Source organism: Microtus pennsylvanicus, chromosome 9 (assembly GCF_037038515.1).
Source record: "Microtus pennsylvanicus isolate mMicPen1 chromosome 9, mMicPen1.hap1, whole genome shotgun sequence".
Lineage (NCBI taxonomy): Eukaryota > Metazoa > Chordata > Mammalia > Rodentia > Cricetidae > Microtus > Microtus pennsylvanicus.
In genome coordinates this window covers 40,618,387-40,633,758 of record NC_134587.1, presented here as the reverse complement: position 1 = coordinate 40,633,758, position 15,372 = coordinate 40,618,387, and the positions used below count along the sequence as shown (strand labels likewise).

The following is a 15,372-nucleotide window of genomic DNA, read 5'->3' as shown; positions in this document are numbered from 1 at the left end:
TGGCATAGTGACTCCTATTTGGATTCCCAGGATAATGGAGGCCAGCTTGGTGTCTACATACTGAGGTCCAGGCCAGTCAGGACTCTGCTGTGAGGTCCTAGTTAAAGGAAGAAGAGTGAGTATGGCAGCACCCATGATCCTAATTCTTGGGAGACCCTGTACGCTTTAGGTTGCAATGCTTTATTCTCTGATCCGACCTCAAGCCTGTGCCCTACTCCCCAGGCCTTCCTGGTTTTAGAATCTCTAGTGGCCAGACAGGCACTCCTTAGTAAAGAACACTTGTTAGATGACGGAGAAGCCACTTGTGCTAGAGACACAGGTGCAGTGGCGACAGTAACTTTCATTCAGGCTTTCCACATCTCACTGTTGGCAGCGCTCACAGAGCCAGCCATCCTTATACAGTGTCCACACCAACAATAACATGCACAGAGCACTCTGCAGCCTGCCCTCAAGGGCCCTGCAGGGACTCTACCGGAAGAGTCGGTATGTCCTGGGCAGGCGCCCATCTCTGCTGGACAGCGCTGCCTGGATGTGCTCATAGGTGGGTAGGTCAGTCAAATCACCCAGGGCAGCCACAGCAGGCTTCCCACGGAGCATCTTGGAAGCAACTCTCTTGATATCTTCTGGCTTCACATTGCCTAAAACAGAGAGCAAGAGGCAGTGAAGAAAAGAGCAGAGTCTCCATTTTTATCCCTGACTATGTGTGCATTCCACTCACAAAGGCAGGCCGAGGAGCCCTGACCTACACCATCTCCACAACTGGGGGTGGAGGTGGGCACTGCCGAGGGATCCAGAAACTCAGCTACAGCTGGACCGACCAGGAGTGAGTCAGAGCAAAGTCAGAATAAATTTCCTTTAGGTGGGGAACTACAGTGGCTTAAAACTATTTTCTAGCTGAGTGCTGTGCACCTGTCATCCCAGCACGCAGGAGGGAAAGGCAATAGGGTCAGGACTGGCATCAGCCCAGGCTTCAAGACCCTGTCTCAAATCCCCTGTGCAGCAGAAGAAACACTACTTCAAACACACACAGGTGGCCAGGCAGGTAAGGCATGCTCAGGCCAAGCTGAATGACCCAGAGTTTGAGGTCAATCTGAGATGTGAGTCTGTAAGATTTAAAAAAACAATCCAACAAGGGAGGGCATAGCCACCCCAAGAGGAGTCTCATGTTTAGACAGAATGGGTTGTCCTAAGTCCACTTTATTTTCCAGACCACATCCTCAAGTGCTACATTGTCAGCAGCCATGCACACACAGCCTGGCCTCCAAAGGGGTCCCAGCCATCCATCCTCCAGAACCACAACCAGGTCAGCTCATTTTTTAGAGAAGATGAGGCCCCTCATGAGGGCAGGACAGGCACCTGTCCCACACCATGAGGACTCCAAGCCCAGGCAGATTGTTTGAGGTGTCTTCGGGACAGGTGCCCCTACCTACAGTTCTGTACCAAGCTTCACGCCCAATTCCAGAAGACTGCAGACATGAGGCACTGCCAGAGCCACAGGGCAGAGCCTGCAATGAGCAGTGCCCAGCCCAGGACACTGCTCCACCACGAGCACCACCTGGGAACTATCCCAGGGCTGAGGAGCCTAGCTGGTCCAGGATGGAGCTCAGAACAGAATCTGAGTTCTACCCAGGTCTTTCCTGCCACATTGCTGGGGAAGGCAGAGCTTGTGCTGTGGCAGACAGTGGACCCATCTGTCTATCTGCTCCAGGGCAGTCTTAAATAGCCCAACCCAGGCTTTTGTTTATACTCACGAATAAGTGCACATAGCTCATGGGGCAACTTTCTTGAATGTGTAGCCAACACCTGTCTCCCCACATCCTCGAAGATCACAGGCCTGGACTCCAGGTTCATCATGAGCATCGACATCAGCTGCGTCTTGGCCCGCTCTAGCTCCACCTGTGGGCCAGACACCACCAGTCACCTACAGCTGGTTCATGTTGGCAAAGGGCTTGACCAGAACATGTCCCAGTAAAACGGTTCCATGTACCCAAAGACAGGTAGAGTGGAGATGCTGTTCCCAGTCTGGTTTCCAGTCTGGTACACCTCCTGAGTATTGGAGGAACTGTCCTGGGAAGGCCTTCAGCACACCCGAGACAGACACATGCCCAATCTCTGGAACCACAGGAAAGCAGCATGCAATGGGGAAGCCACACTCAGCTACACAGGAAACCAGAGGATATTGATGAAACAAAGACTCTGGCTGCTCAGAATCCGGAGCACAGGACCCAGGCCACTAGCCCTTAGAGCTACTGAGGAGACAGTAGAATAACAGCCGAGCCTCTGGCCAAGGGTGTACTTCAAATGTGGCGCCAAAGGATCAGGACAAGGGGACAGACCGAGCTGAATATGTCTGCCCTCACCTGGGGGGTGGAACCCAGGGCCTTGAGCACACCTAGCAAGCTCTCTACCACGGAGCCATACTCCCAGACTTTGATTTGTTTTATATGTTAGCTTAGGCTGGCCTTGAGCTCAGGACCCCCTGCCTCCACTTCCTGAGAGCTGGGGTCGCAGGTATGTATTTGCTTTACCTCGCCGTGCCATGCTTTTGATTTTTAAGGACATTTTAATTTTTCAATAATGCTGCCTTTTTTCCTTAAAAAGACAGTATATGGCATGTGATCACTGAAGAAAACGTGCATCATGCAGAAAGGGAAGGCAAAGAACACGCTCCAGCATATCTACTCTACCAGTGCTCTGCAAACCCGTAACACCCGGAAATGTGCTAAACTTCCAGATATCAAGATACCAAAAACCAAAGCCAGGCATGGCTGCCCACATCTTTAATCCCAGCACTCTGGAGACAGAGGCAAGTGGATTTCTGAGTTTGAGGTCAGCCTAGTCTACAGAGCAAGTTCCAGGACAGCCAGGACTACACAGAGAAACCCTGTCTCAAAAGAAAAACCTTGGGTTCCAACATAAAACGGAGCCAAAGAAAGGTCTAGAAAAGGCCCCACGTTATTGCTCATATTGTACACTGCTGCATTAACTCATGGCCAGACTATAAGAACCACTGAGAGGAACAGAGTGTTCTTAGGATAGAGCTCAGGAGACTGACTCCATAGTAGAATGGCCAGCCTGTGGCTCCTGCAGGTGTGTGAGTTAAGTGGCTCCCAGTGCAAGGGATGCTCCAGGCCTCACCAAATCCACTGTTCTGCCCATCAGGATAAACTCCTTTGTGATGATTTCCACCATTTCTCGAACCTGTAAAGGAGCATGAGACAAAGGTGAGCTGGAGCAGGGCCTGCTGACTTACTCCTGCCGCCACACCTAGAGCTGTGCTACTGCTCTGGAGTGTAGACTGCAGTGGGACGAGTGCTGCCTTTACCTGTCTTGGGTCTGCGCTGGCATGAATGCACAGGAGGCCTGTGTCTTCATAGCTGTGGTGGTAGGAGGTTGCATTGTACATCCAGTGGTGCCTGTGGGGGATATATTGTGTCCGGGTGACGGCGGCAGGATGGCTGGAAGGTGTCAGCACAGTCGTGCATGAGCAGCAGTAGCCCAGCAGTACCTACCGATTGAGCACGTTGAGGTAGAGCCTGGAGAACATGCCTTTGCCAGGCCCTCCAGCAGAGAAGGAACCCCCTCCTCCCATCATCATATTCAGCACAGCAAAGGGGATGAAGTCCTCCTCCTGTGGAATGTAGAGTCACAGCAGTCAGTCACAGTGGCATGGCCCTACTGATGCACCTGGATCATACGTGGACTCACCAGGAAGGAACAGCTCTCTAGTCCCACCATGATGTGTGTGAGCTCAGGAATTGGGGTTGGACCAAGGCTGACATTGGACATGTCTCTCTCCACCTGTAACCAAGCAGACACGTGTCAGCAAGACCAGCAAACCTTCCACTAAGCAAATAGACACCAGGTGACCTCAGCCCTGTCAACTCTGGCCTTGAACAAGGGATGTCCTCATGCTGTCAGTGCTGGACAGTACACTAAGGGGAATCATACACACACACATCCATCAAAGCACATATCCAGAGAATACATGGCACAAGCCCTGCCCGCCTTCCTGCTGAGTTACCTTGACAATCCCCCCAGTATACTGTGCCACTGATCTGTCAACATCCACAGCTCCAGGAGCTCCCCAGGCAGGCCGAACTCCCAGGAGGTACTTTCTGGCACATTCTACCAGGTGCTCATGCTCCACTCCCACTCCAGCAAGCACCATGCGGTCGGGGGTGTAATAGTTCTTCAGGTAGGAATGCAGCACTTCTCGATCAATCTTCGCTATGTTTTCTGCAGGGCAAAACCGGTGCAGGCCCACTGTGTTCTCCCTAAAAGCAGCCTGCAGCAGGGAAAAGGAGAATAAACAAAAGTGAGAAAGAAAACTTCAGGTCCCCTGAGGCAGGACTCCCCAACATGGTCTACTGCCCCATCTGTGACAAAAAAAGCTGGGCATTATCTACGGTTTGCCCTCTTTTTTGAGAGGTGGCACATGTCTATCTTAGCACTCACTAAACCTGAACAGTATAGCAGCAGTCTCAGAATACTAAAGAGCTAAGCCTGTTCTATAAGCCTCGCCACCTGCAAGGCCAACAGCAGGGAGAGGCACATGCGGACTCCTATTTTACTTCATGAATCATCTCGGTGAGCAGTGGCTCTGGGTCAGGTCTCATGTTCAGGTCCTCAAGTTCAAACTGGACAGCCATCCTCGTCATCTCAATTTCTTCATCTGCAATAATCCAAACAAAGGTTTGGTCTGAACCAACAAGGCAGAAGGCAGCACTAAGCCTGAGCAGCTGAGCCTGGTAGGTGCTATAATCAGTTCTTAGGGGAAGCCTCAGAGCACCTGCGTTAAAAGGGAGCGTTTAGGAGCATGCAGATGAATAGTAGAGACCCCGGTCTCTTGTCTTGTTCTGAAGTCCCTTGGACTTGCTCCAAGCTCAGCTGCCTCACCTGCTGTCTGTTCCAAAACACACACCTGGGGTGACACAAGGTGGATGTGATGGCACTTAGGAAACAGACACTAACTGAGTCAGGCTCCATGACATGAGGCCAGGCTCCTGTGAAACTCAGCAAAGGGTAGCTGCTACGGACCAGCAGCTGTTCCCTCTGGGATCCTAACAGGAATCTCTAGGTCCAACCATTCGCAAGGCTAGGGAACAATGGAGACCATGCCAGGGAAACTTGTGTAGGCATGGATGACATTAGGTGTTTACACACAGGATGAAAGGCATTCTGAAACAGAATTTCAGCAAACCCTTTAGTGTTTTTAGAGAGATGCCCCCTCTAACCACCCAGTCACAAAGCCACACCTGTCAGGCAGGGGTGCAGAACCACGTCAGCCAACAGGCCCACCACAGTGTCCAAGCCTTTGCTGTCTGCAGACACAGCATACATGGTGGTGTCTCTGGAAGGAAATAAGCCACAATGGAAGATGCTAGGTTTAGATCAGAGGAGCCACCAATGCCCACAGTGAGGCTTTTCAAAGATACAACAGACCAGATAGAGTTGACTCCCCTCTCTCCATAGACGAAGTCTCTCCAGCTAAATAACTAGCTGGTAGAGCTAGACTACCTTCAGACAGCTGTCAGGGGCCTGCTTGTCTAGTTTAGCATCCCTCACAGGTCAAGGCCTGGACAAGTTCCCAGGATGGCAGGGAAGGAAGAAACAAGCACGCTATGCTCTCTGTTCCCCGCACCCCATCAGGCCGGCTGCTAATCTCTGCAGCCTCTCTGATTCAAGGGGCTCCCAGAGTATGGCCAAGGATGAAGAGGACAGCTCCACATGGACACACAATACCTTGAGGTCTGGCAGTCACAGATACCGCCATGTTTTTCCAGGGTAAGCAGAATTTCATCTTTGCTGTCAAATCGAGCAGTAGACTATAAAAATAAGAAAAGCTTAAGTAAGCAATCCAAAACCCAGGAAATACTAAGGAAAGTTTACTTTTGCTTTCAAACACACAAAATTATATATATGTCTCTAACGATTTAGCATCAATAGAACCATTAACTAATATAAGTTCTAAATAGAGAAAAAAATTAAAAGTCATGAAAATTACAAATTAGAAACTGACCGAAAATGCCAATTTTTCCAAAAAATGGGCAATTCCACTAAGATACTTCGCTTCATATCGTGATCCTGAATTAATAAGAACTGGTAATAAGAAGAAAATTGAAGGGTTATGTCAGATAGCCAAAACATATTTAATCAACAGAAAGCTTTCAAAACCATGGTTGTAACTTGGCCAGTCATTACTACATGGGGGCAATGAACACATCTGCTATCCTAGGTGATGGTCTTACACACACACACACACACACACACACACACACACACGTTAATGTATATCTATACATGATAGAAACTTCTAAAATTACAGAAAAGTAAAATGGGGGGGAGAGGAATACCCTACACACCACCTCCAAACATGCCATCATTCACATCTTGGATAAGCTTTCAAGATTAACAAGATTCCCCTGTGAGTAGTCCAGGATGGACATGCTAATTGCAGCTGTCAAACCGAGAGCCCACCTTGAACAGGCCAACAGAACTTACTTCCTACGGTACAGAATTGTCCAAACTTATTTTGAGATGCCACACGAAGCCCATTGTCCAGCGTGGTAATTTTGGTTTCAAACTTTTCCTGTCCATCAACTGTAGCAAAGACAGGCTTGGGCACTCCAGGTAAGGGAGAAGAGAGGGGGATGTTGGGGTATGGGGAGCCACTGCTGAACTGTCTGTGTGCAGGAGGTCCAAACCTACAACAGAGCAAGCAGCCAGTTACATGCACTAGTGGTGACCACTCATGTGCACCACATGTGTGTGCATGCGAAGTCTTCAGTGGAATTTATTCCATGGGCCTCAACAAAATGTGTAAAGCGATAGAGATCCAGGTTCTGCCATAGGATCTCAGGCACGCTGGTTCAAGACTTTGGATCCTTTTTAACAGAAAAATAATAATTTATTCTTATTTTATGTGTTTGAGTGTTTGCCTGCACGTATGTATGTGCATCACGTGCGTGCCTGGTGTCCAAGGAGGTCAGAAGAGAGCGCTGGGTCCCCTGAAGTGGCAATATGAATGCCGTTAGCCACCATGTGGGTGCCGGGAACCAAACCCGAAGGAAGCAATCAATGATTAGCTGCTGAGCCGCCTCTCCAGCCCCAGATCTTTGAGTCTTCATTGCCCATTCTGGACAGCAGGCTGTGTGAGAAACCATTTGCCACATATAAGGCCCAGGGCGAGCCCTGCCCTTCGGAGCTCTGCCTTGGGGTCTGGAAGACCCCAGCCGGCAGACTACCAACCCCTCCAAACAGCTTCCAGTCCCGGGCTCATTCTTCAGGCCCAACGATCAGAGCTCTGCTCCAGGGCCCGTACTCCTTTTCAGTTCTCTAGGGTGCCTGACCCCCCGAGTTCCTACTTCTTCGCGCCAGGTCACGCCTCGGCTTACCTGGGCCGCGCGCACCGAGCCGCAGAGCCCCGAAGCAACCGCGCAGCCGCCCATACAGCCGTCGCCATCGCGCCGCTGCGCTTCTGCGGTCACTTCCGCTTCCTGCCCCGCCCCGCGGCGTTCGGCGCTGGCTTCCGGCCGGCCGTGCCGGGTCGGGCGTAAGCTGGCAGCGGCGCGGTGGGCCATGGGGTCGCGGCCGGGTTAGGGCGCGGCGATGTCGGGCTACGCGCGGCGGCCGGGCGCGCCCCCACTATCGAGGACGCGGAGCCTCGTGGTTCCTGACGGTGAGCGGCGCGCGACTGGGGCCGGGCCGGGGGGCGCTGGCGGAGGCGGCCCGCGGTGAAGCCGCTCTCGTTGTCGCTTACAGCTCCTGCGTTCTATGAGCGCCGGTCTTGTCTCCCCCAGCTAGACTGTGAGCGCCCCCATGGCGGGGACCTGCACCCCCACCTCTTCGGCTTTCGGCCGACGTTTATGTGCTATGTTCCCAGCCCGGTGCTGGCTTCGGTAGGAGACACAGGTGAGAGTCGGGGCGCCGACCGCAGTGCGGAGCCGGGCAGCGCGGGGAGCCCTCCCCATAGCCCGCCCCAAGGCAGGAAGGTCAGTGTCCGGTGGAGTTCGGAGACCACTTCAGCCCACCGGACAGGGAGAGGCCAGGGGCTGGACCTAGTGAGCGCGCAGGAGTGTGTAGTGTACTGCGCCCCGCTTTAGGAGACGTCCTCCTATTCCCAGACCGGTCAGTGGGAATCAGGCGGTCTGCGGTCTTCACCTCCCTGGACAAATGCTGCAGTCATAAGGCTTGCTGTGATTACGGTGAGCTGACAATGTCTCTTTGCAGATTTTGGCTATGGAAAGGGGAAATGTACTAAGCAAAGTCCGACGGGAGCCCATGAGACGCGCTTTGGAGGTAGAGTAGCTCAGTGATTCTTCTTGTCCTCTTCCTCAGACACGATGCCAGGCAGTGCTATGGCCGTGAACAGTCAGAATGACAGGGTTTAGTGGGTGTGCCTGGAGCCCAAAAGAGCAGTGAAGATAGAAACCGAAGGATTGGAGACTGGTTGTGAGGGCAAAATGACCTAAGATGTGTCAAGAGGTGCCTGGGAGGTGGAGAGTATCATCAAAGGGACACAAGTCACAGGAGCCCACCTTACAGGGGCTGGCACCTGGAAGAGACAGACCCACATAAGTAACTGGAGTGTGGTAGGTGTGGAAGGAGGTAGAGGCTGGTCAACTAGGTAATCCGGAGAAAAGGTCAGAAGAAGGGATGACATGGAGCAGTTCTGGGCACTGTGGCATCGCCGGAGCTGTGACTCTCCTACAGAAGTACCCTTTAGCCCAAACTGAGCGTGTGGAGTGAAGTCAGCCTTAACCGTCTGGACGATTCCCTGGGCAGCTTCAGTGTTAGACCAGTTGCCTGAATGTGTGCGGGACCCTGGATTTGGTCTTTGGCACAGCATTTTTTTTTTAAGGTAACAAGGGATATCTGGGGGAGACCCAAGTTCTCCACTCGCTCTGGGCCTCTTTTTTGTTCTGTGGCATTCTTTGAGTCCCAGTTGAAATACGATGGTAACATAAGATGTGGTTGGATCCTTTAACAGTCATTGTGGTGTCCGTCATTTCAGGTGACAAACTTGAAGACCTTGAAGAAGCCAATCCGTTTTCCTTTAAAGAGTTTCTGAAAACCAAGAACCTCAGCCTGTCAAAAGAAGACACAACCAACAGTCGAGTTTACCCGAAGGTACATCTGGGAAGCTGTCGGTGGCTGCCTTAGACAGCATCTCTTCTAACGCACAGCTTCGGAGACAGACGTTTGAGTGTGGGGAACAAAGCAGGACAGCTGATGGAGAAGCAGGGGGAGCAGCTGCTTGGCCCCTTTGGTAGATGAACTAGGCCTTCTTTGTGCAAGCTGAGCAGAAAGAAGGCCGAGCATTGGCTCGCAGGTCTCAGTGTTTGTCTCCACTGTTTTTAGGAAGCCTCGAGGCACCCCTTGGGACTAGACCACAGCTCCCCTGCCTCCCAGCCCGTGGGGTATGGCTTGGAATATCAGCAGCCGTTTTTTCAAGACCCAACGAGAGCCAGCAACCTGGAGGAGGATGAGGAAGAAGATGGATGGAATGGCACCTACTTGCCGTCCGCCGTGGAGCAGACTCATTCCTCTAGGGCCACAGAGAATTCCTCGCCCTGTGGCACCTACCTGTCCTTTTTGTCCAACGCATCAGAGCTGTCAGGTCCTGACTCTTTGCCCCCATGGTCACTGAGTGACACCGACTCAAGGACCTTGCCAACGTCTCCAGCCGGGAGTCCTAATGCAGACTTTACAGCTCTCGGAGAGTCGCTGGGAGACAGACACCTGCGGACGCTGCAGATAAGCTATGAAGCGGTGAGTGAGGGCTGGGCGGCCCCAGACATAGCTGGGCAGTGTTCTAGAGGAAGAGCTGCGGTCCTCCGCTTCTTGGGCAGCCTGGGCTTAATGCCAGAGACAAGACAATTGGTCATGTAGTATCCTGCTGTAGAATTTCCCCTAGAGAGGAGCCTAGAGATATAGTTCAGTAGTAGCATTTTTTTCCAACACTTGAGAGGTCCAGGGTCCTGAAAACTAAGAGAGAAAATGGGAATTCTCCGTGGAGCACTCTCCCCTTGGTTGGCTCTGACTGTGCTGTTAGTGTAGCAGACTGAGAAGTACTATGGTGAGTGGAGTCGGGCAAGCATGAGCTAGAATAAATGAATGGAAATGTTGGCCTGGGGACATCCTGCTGAGTGTCCTACGGAAGGAAGGTTTTAAAACCAGTCACCTGGAGACATTCAAGTCTGTTGGCACAGTCATCTAAGGGCCGGAAGCTGGTTCCATTGACCTGGGTGTTTAAGTCCTGGGGCTGGGTGCACAGCTGTCCTTCCAACACTTAGAAAGTGAGGGCAGAAGGAACGAGAGGTCACGGCCATCCTTGGTCATGTAGGAACAAATTAGAGCGCAACCTGGTTACAGGAGATGCTGCCTCAAAAAGATACTTCATGAGCAAGTGAGATGTGTCTCCACACTCAGCCCTGCCTCCAATGCATAAGGCTCCGGGTTCCACCTGCAGACTGACCAAAGAAAATGTTCTAGAACAGAAGTATGTTCCATAGTAGCAAGGGTGTCTAATGAGGATTTTTTTTTTCTCTCTACAGCTGAAAGATGAAAATTCTAAGCTCAGAAGAAAGCTAAGTGAGGTTCAGAGCTTCTCTGAAACTCAAACAGACATGTATGTAAACTTGTAGTTAGGCATCACCTTACAGACCTTCTCTACCATTCACAGAACTTGGTTCCAAGGGATGAGGTGCCTAGCTGCTTGTCTTCCATATCCCTTAAAGCAGCGAACACACGTCTCATGTTCTGTTTTAGTCTTTTTAAGCACCAGACACAAGTCAGCTGAACTTTGCCTTGGTTGGCAGAGCTTGAGGAAATGGTATTTGTGCCTTCCACTGGGAGTATGAAACAGCAGTGGCTGGAGGTCCTTGCCGCCTTGTGGCTGCCTGAGGCAGCTGCTCTGTCCATGGGGCTAGTGGGTTTCTCCAGTTAATCAGTCTAAAGTGCTATTGGAAGCATCCTTGACAGTGGCCTGGAGAACTCAATTCAGTGTTTCCTTTACTGAGGGTGAGGACGCTTGAACGAAAGTTGGAAGCGAAGATGATCAAGGAGGAGAGTGACTTCCATGACCTGGAGTCAGTGGTCCAGCAAGTCGAACAGAACCTCGAACTGATGACCGTACGGAGGGGGCTCTGCTCTGGGGTAGTGGGCAGGGGACAAGAAGCTGCTAAGACGGCACTTGCTGCTGTTGCCAGAGTCCACAGCTGGACCCTGAGTCTCTCACCATGCTGAGTATGTGTTCTGTGGTAGGCCAGCATTCCCTGATACTATAAACAGGCTGTGTCTTTGAGTAGGTGGCCCCCAATGCTGTTGGTGAGCCGAGGTAGAGCCCAGGTCCTAAGGGATGGGTATCCATGGGCAGAGTGGCTCACTAGCTCACTGCTGTCTGTTGCTCTAAGTGTCCTATACTGATACAGCCTTAGTGATGTGTGTTGTGTTTATTTTGGGGGTCCACAGAAACGAGCTGTAAAAGCAGAAAATCATGTCTTGAAGCTGAAACAGGAAGTAAGTTTGCTCCAGGTAAGTGAAAAGAAGGATTTAACTGTTTGCTCCTTCCTTTGTAAAGTCCCAGAGATGTGAGTTCAGGGAAGAAACAAAATGTGCCCCAGGCATGGTGCTGTTTGCTTATAATCCCAGCATTCAGGAGGCTGAGGCAAAAGAATAGTCAGACGTTTATGACCAGCATGGGCTACAGGGCAAGAAGCGCCGGTTGTGAGTAGATCAGGGCCAGGCTCAGCACTATGTGCAAGTCTGCCTCTTAGCTGTGATGCAGTTTGCCACTGGGTTGCTTGTGACACTAATTCCTCACCCTCTTTGTAGACGCAGCTCTCCAACTTCAAGCGAGAGAATGAAGCCCTGCGGTCAGGCCAGGGTGCCAGCCTAGCAGTGGTGAAGCAGAACACCGATGTGGCCTTACAGAACCTCCATGTTGTCATGAACAGTGCACATGCATCCATAAAGTGAGTCCCTGGATAGCCTGGCTCTACAGTCTGATTAGACCAGGAAAGGAAATGTGCTGAGTGGTCTGGCTAGCCGTCTGGCTCACACTATACGCAGTCAAGCACGGTTATTCTCTTCTTTTTGAGACAGGGTCTCACCACGTAGCTCTGACTGTTCTGGAACTACGTAGATCAGGCTGGCTTTGAACTCACAGAGATCTGCCTGCCTCTGCCCTGGCGTGCTAGGCCAGGATTAAAGGCGTGCACCTCCATGCCTGGCTTGTTTTTTGAGACAAAGTCTCACTATATAGCCCTGGCTGCTCTGGAACTGTGTATAGACCAGGCTGGCCTCAGATTGACAGAGATCCCCTGCTTCTATCTCTCAAGTTATAGGATTAAAGGTATACATTATCATGCCTAGTTTAAGATTTTGTTTTGTTTTGTTTTGCTTTTTCGAGCCAGGGTTTCTCTGTGTAGCCCTGACTGGCCTGGAACTCTGAAGACTAGGCTGACCCTCAAACTCAGATTCTCCTGCCTCTGCCTCCCAAGTGCTAAGATTAAAGGCGTGGGCCACCACCTGCCAGGCAGGATTTTTTTTAAAATCTCTTTTTAAAAAAATATTTATTTATTTATTTGCTTTGGTCTTTCAAGACAGGGTTTTCCCTGTGTAGCTTTGGAGCCTGTCCTGGACTTGCTTTGTAGACCACGCTGGTCTTGAACTCACAGAGATTAGCCTGCCTCTGCCTACCGAGTGCTGGATTAAAGGTGTACGCCACTACCACCTGGCCAAAATTTATTTTTATTTCATGTACATTTGTGTTTTGCCTGCATGCATGTCTGTGTAAAGGTGTCAGATTCCCTGAAACTGGAGTTACTGTCATGTCGGTATTAGGAATTGAATCTTGATTCTCTGGAAGAGCAGCCAGTGCTCCTAACCACTGAGCCATCTCTCCAGCCCCCAAATTTTATTTCTAATCTGTCCCAGAGAACCTCCTCACCTGGAAGATGTGGGTAGATGATACCACAGCTTGAATCTAGCTCTTTTCCCTACAGAGCCTGCAGCTCTGAATAAAGGGGATGATGTAACTTTCCCCTTGTCCAGAAGACTGCCACAGTGAGCATACTGTGCACCGGTCAGTTTTTGGTGAGGCTGCACGCTGCCAAGCCTGTCGAAATGTATTTTATTATCTGACGTCCTTCACACGAGAGCATAGCAGTCCTGCTTGTGGTTCCCCTCATGACTAGGAATGTAACTCTCAGTGAATGCTGCCCACATCAAGAGCACTGCACCACCACCTTGGCCTAGACAAAGACCAAAACTCAGAATCAGTTTCTACTGAACTGTCTGGTCTCCAGCCTGCCATCTGTACCTGTCGTCTTCCCTGAGCTCTGCTGCTAGACCCAGGGTCGCTGGCCAGTGCACAAGCATGGGGGCCTGAGGACAAGCACACAAAGTCCAGTGTGCCAAACCTTGGTTGAGTGGAGGAACTTTCTCTCTGGGCTGGGACCCTTGCCTTTCTATCTGTTGCTGGCTGCTTATGCACAGCTGGAATAATGGCCCTGGTATCCATCTGTTTCAGGCAGCTGGTGTCTGGAGCAGAGACACTGAACCTTGTTGCTGAAATCCTTAAGTCCATCGACAGAATTACTGAAGTTAAAGATGAGACAGACTCTTGAGAACCACTAGCTGCCACCAGCTCGCACCACCTCTGCACCTGTGCCACCACGTCTTCCAAATGTGCCCCTAACTATGCAGTCTTCCACAAAGCATTTCCTGGCCTAAGCAGTGTTGCTGGCCCCCTGCAGTGTGGGCTCCTCTCCAGCGCTGCACTGACGGTTTACCTGCAGTCCTTTGGGGAAAGTCCCACTGTCGATAGACTCACAGAATTACTGGAAGGCATTTTTATAAAATCCAGCAGTTTTTAGAAACCACTAAAGCTGAAATCAGCACTTTCATAAGAAGCCTCTTCCACTATCCTCTTGAATTTACCTGTAGGATAAACTTGGGTTCAACCTCAACTTTGTTAAGCTGAACACTAAGTGAGCCCATGTGGAAGTGAGCAGCCTATACAGGGATTCATGCCCTTTTTCTGTCACTTAGTACCTCACTAGCTGATGGTCAACGTTGTGGCCTCCACAGGGTAGCTCCTGCAGTCAACCTCAGTAAGGCAGCACCAATTGATACTGCCCTCCCACCATGACCATAGGACCAGCCAAGGTCACAGATACTCCACATTGCAAATCTTCGTAAACTCACCACCGGTGAGCCTTCGCCCTTAGAAAGCCATCTGGGGCTGTCAGTTCTGATTCATGTTATATGTCAATGAGCCTTTTGCATAATACAGTTCAGACTGAAACTTAAAGGACCCACACACACATCCTGGGGAGTCAGCACCAGGTCTCTGGGCTCTCTGATTGTTCAAGGACAAGCAAGGCATGATCGGCACCCTGTGCTGTACTGAGGGGTGGGGGCTTGGGGACCATTTTCCTATAGATTTTAAAAAATTTTTCTTTTCCCCTCTTGTTGAGATCGACAGCTTTCTTGTCTTAAATAAATCCTGAAGCTCATTTGTACTGTCTTGTCATTCTGGCTTTGTCAGGGATTCATGCTTGAGAGCTACCCTGCTCTTTTAACCTCAGTGTCTGCCTGCCCACTGTCAAGATCCCCAGGCTCTTGACCCTTGGAGTCAGGGCACACAGCAAAAATCACTACATTGTCAGTATGATGGGTGAGCCACATCCTTGCTGCAATTTTGAGGCTGGGTGAATGGAAGCCTAAAATCAGATCTTCAGATATCTTGAAACTACTGGGCCCATTAACTCAGCTACAAAGAACCCCCATTGTTGTCAGTGACTCAGAGCAGACCCGAAGTGGAGGGACACATAGGGAGACTGGGCTAGTGCTCCCTTTGCCCGCAGAGTTGCCATCTGGAGCATTCCTTCAGCATGCCTCCACCACTGTGAGATGGGGCTGCACAGCTCTTTGTGCGCTTCCCTTAGTTTATGCGCCAAGTGTGGAAAGGCAAACGGCTCTAAAGTTACAAGTACGAATTTGCCTGACAGTTTATACCAGACTTGCCCCACACCAACAGGTCCTTGTCCAGGCAAGATTAAATACCAGGCACCTGCAGGTCTGCTTCAGAGCCCCAGACTCACCATGACCAATCCCAACTCTGGGCCAGACTTTTTTTAGTTGAGACAGGATCTATATAGTCCGGGAATTTGTTGCGTAGACCAGGCTGGACTTGAACTCACAGAGATCCGCCTCCTAAGTGCTGACCATCTTGTGCCTCAAACCATTACCCTGCCCCTGCCACTCACACGCATTATTAGACACGAGGAAGACCTCCAACTCCTCTATCCAGCCCTGTAGATTTGCTGGCGTCTAAGACAGGTCAGGCAAAATGTTCCTCAG

General features: G+C 50.9%; 2 protein-coding genes across 5 annotated transcripts; one reads left to right on the top strand and one right to left on the bottom strand.

Annotated features, from left to right (window-relative positions):
- Positions 1-320: 320 nt before the first annotated feature.
- Positions 321-7,482, bottom strand: Pmpca (peptidase, mitochondrial processing subunit alpha). The gene is made up of 13 exons (XM_075985491.1): positions 7,398-7,482; positions 6,505-6,707; positions 6,023-6,102; positions 5,746-5,828; positions 5,259-5,353; positions 4,575-4,675; positions 4,025-4,288; positions 3,709-3,801; positions 3,513-3,631; positions 3,326-3,416; positions 3,139-3,201; positions 1,752-1,896; positions 321-638 (listed from the first exon to the last, which is right to left on the bottom strand). The coding sequence occupies exons 1-13, from the start codon at positions 7,463-7,465 to the stop codon at positions 469-471; spliced, it is 1,575 nt and encodes a 524-aa protein (XP_075841606.1). The 5' UTR covers positions 7,466-7,482; the 3' UTR covers positions 321-468.
- A 36-nt stretch (positions 7,483-7,518) lies between these two features.
- Entr1 (endosome associated trafficking regulator 1) lies at positions 7,519-14,525 on the top strand. Of its 4 annotated transcripts, XM_075985485.1 has the most exons (10): positions 7,519-7,681; positions 7,765-7,914; positions 8,233-8,301; positions 9,017-9,132; positions 9,364-9,774; positions 10,560-10,633; positions 11,025-11,136; positions 11,476-11,538; positions 11,839-11,978; positions 13,538-14,525. In XM_075985485.1, exons 1-10 carry the CDS (start codon positions 7,612-7,614, stop codon positions 13,632-13,634), a joined length of 1,302 nt encoding a protein of 433 aa, XP_075841600.1. In that variant the 5' UTR covers positions 7,519-7,611; the 3' UTR covers positions 13,635-14,525. The 4 variants fall into 4 exon arrangements, with proteins under 4 accessions (XP_075841600.1, XP_075841603.1, XP_075841602.1 ...); XM_075985488.1 differs by lacking the exon at positions 7,765-7,914; XM_075985487.1 differs by lacking the exon at positions 8,233-8,301.
- The last annotated feature ends 847 nt before the right edge of the window (positions 14,526-15,372 follow it).

Bases quoted from the DNA above. Each gene is read 5' to 3' on its own strand.
- Entr1 (XM_075985485.1), top strand. From the start codon at position 7,612: ATGTCGGGCTACGCGCGGCGGCCGGGCGCGCCCCCACTATCGAGGACG. The intron at 7,682-7,764 runs GTGAGCGGCGCG...TGTCGCTTACAG, and splicing joins GAGCCTCGTGGTTCCTGACG to CTCCTGCGTTCTATGAGCGC. The intron at 9,775-10,559 runs GTGAGTGAGGGC...TTCTCTCTACAG, and splicing joins TGCAGATAAGCTATGAAGCG to CTGAAAGATGAAAATTCTAA.
- Pmpca (XM_075985491.1), bottom strand. From the start codon at position 7,465: ATGGCGACGGCTGTATGGGCGGCTGCGCGGTTGCTTCGGGGCTCTGCG. The intron at 3,632-3,708 runs GTGAGTCCACGT...TACATTCCACAG, and splicing joins TAGAGAGCTGTTCCTTCCTG to GAGGAGGACTTCATCCCCTT. The intron at 3,417-3,512 runs GTAGGTACTGCT...TATCCCCCACAG, and splicing joins TACCTCAACGTGCTCAATCG to GCACCACTGGATGTACAATG.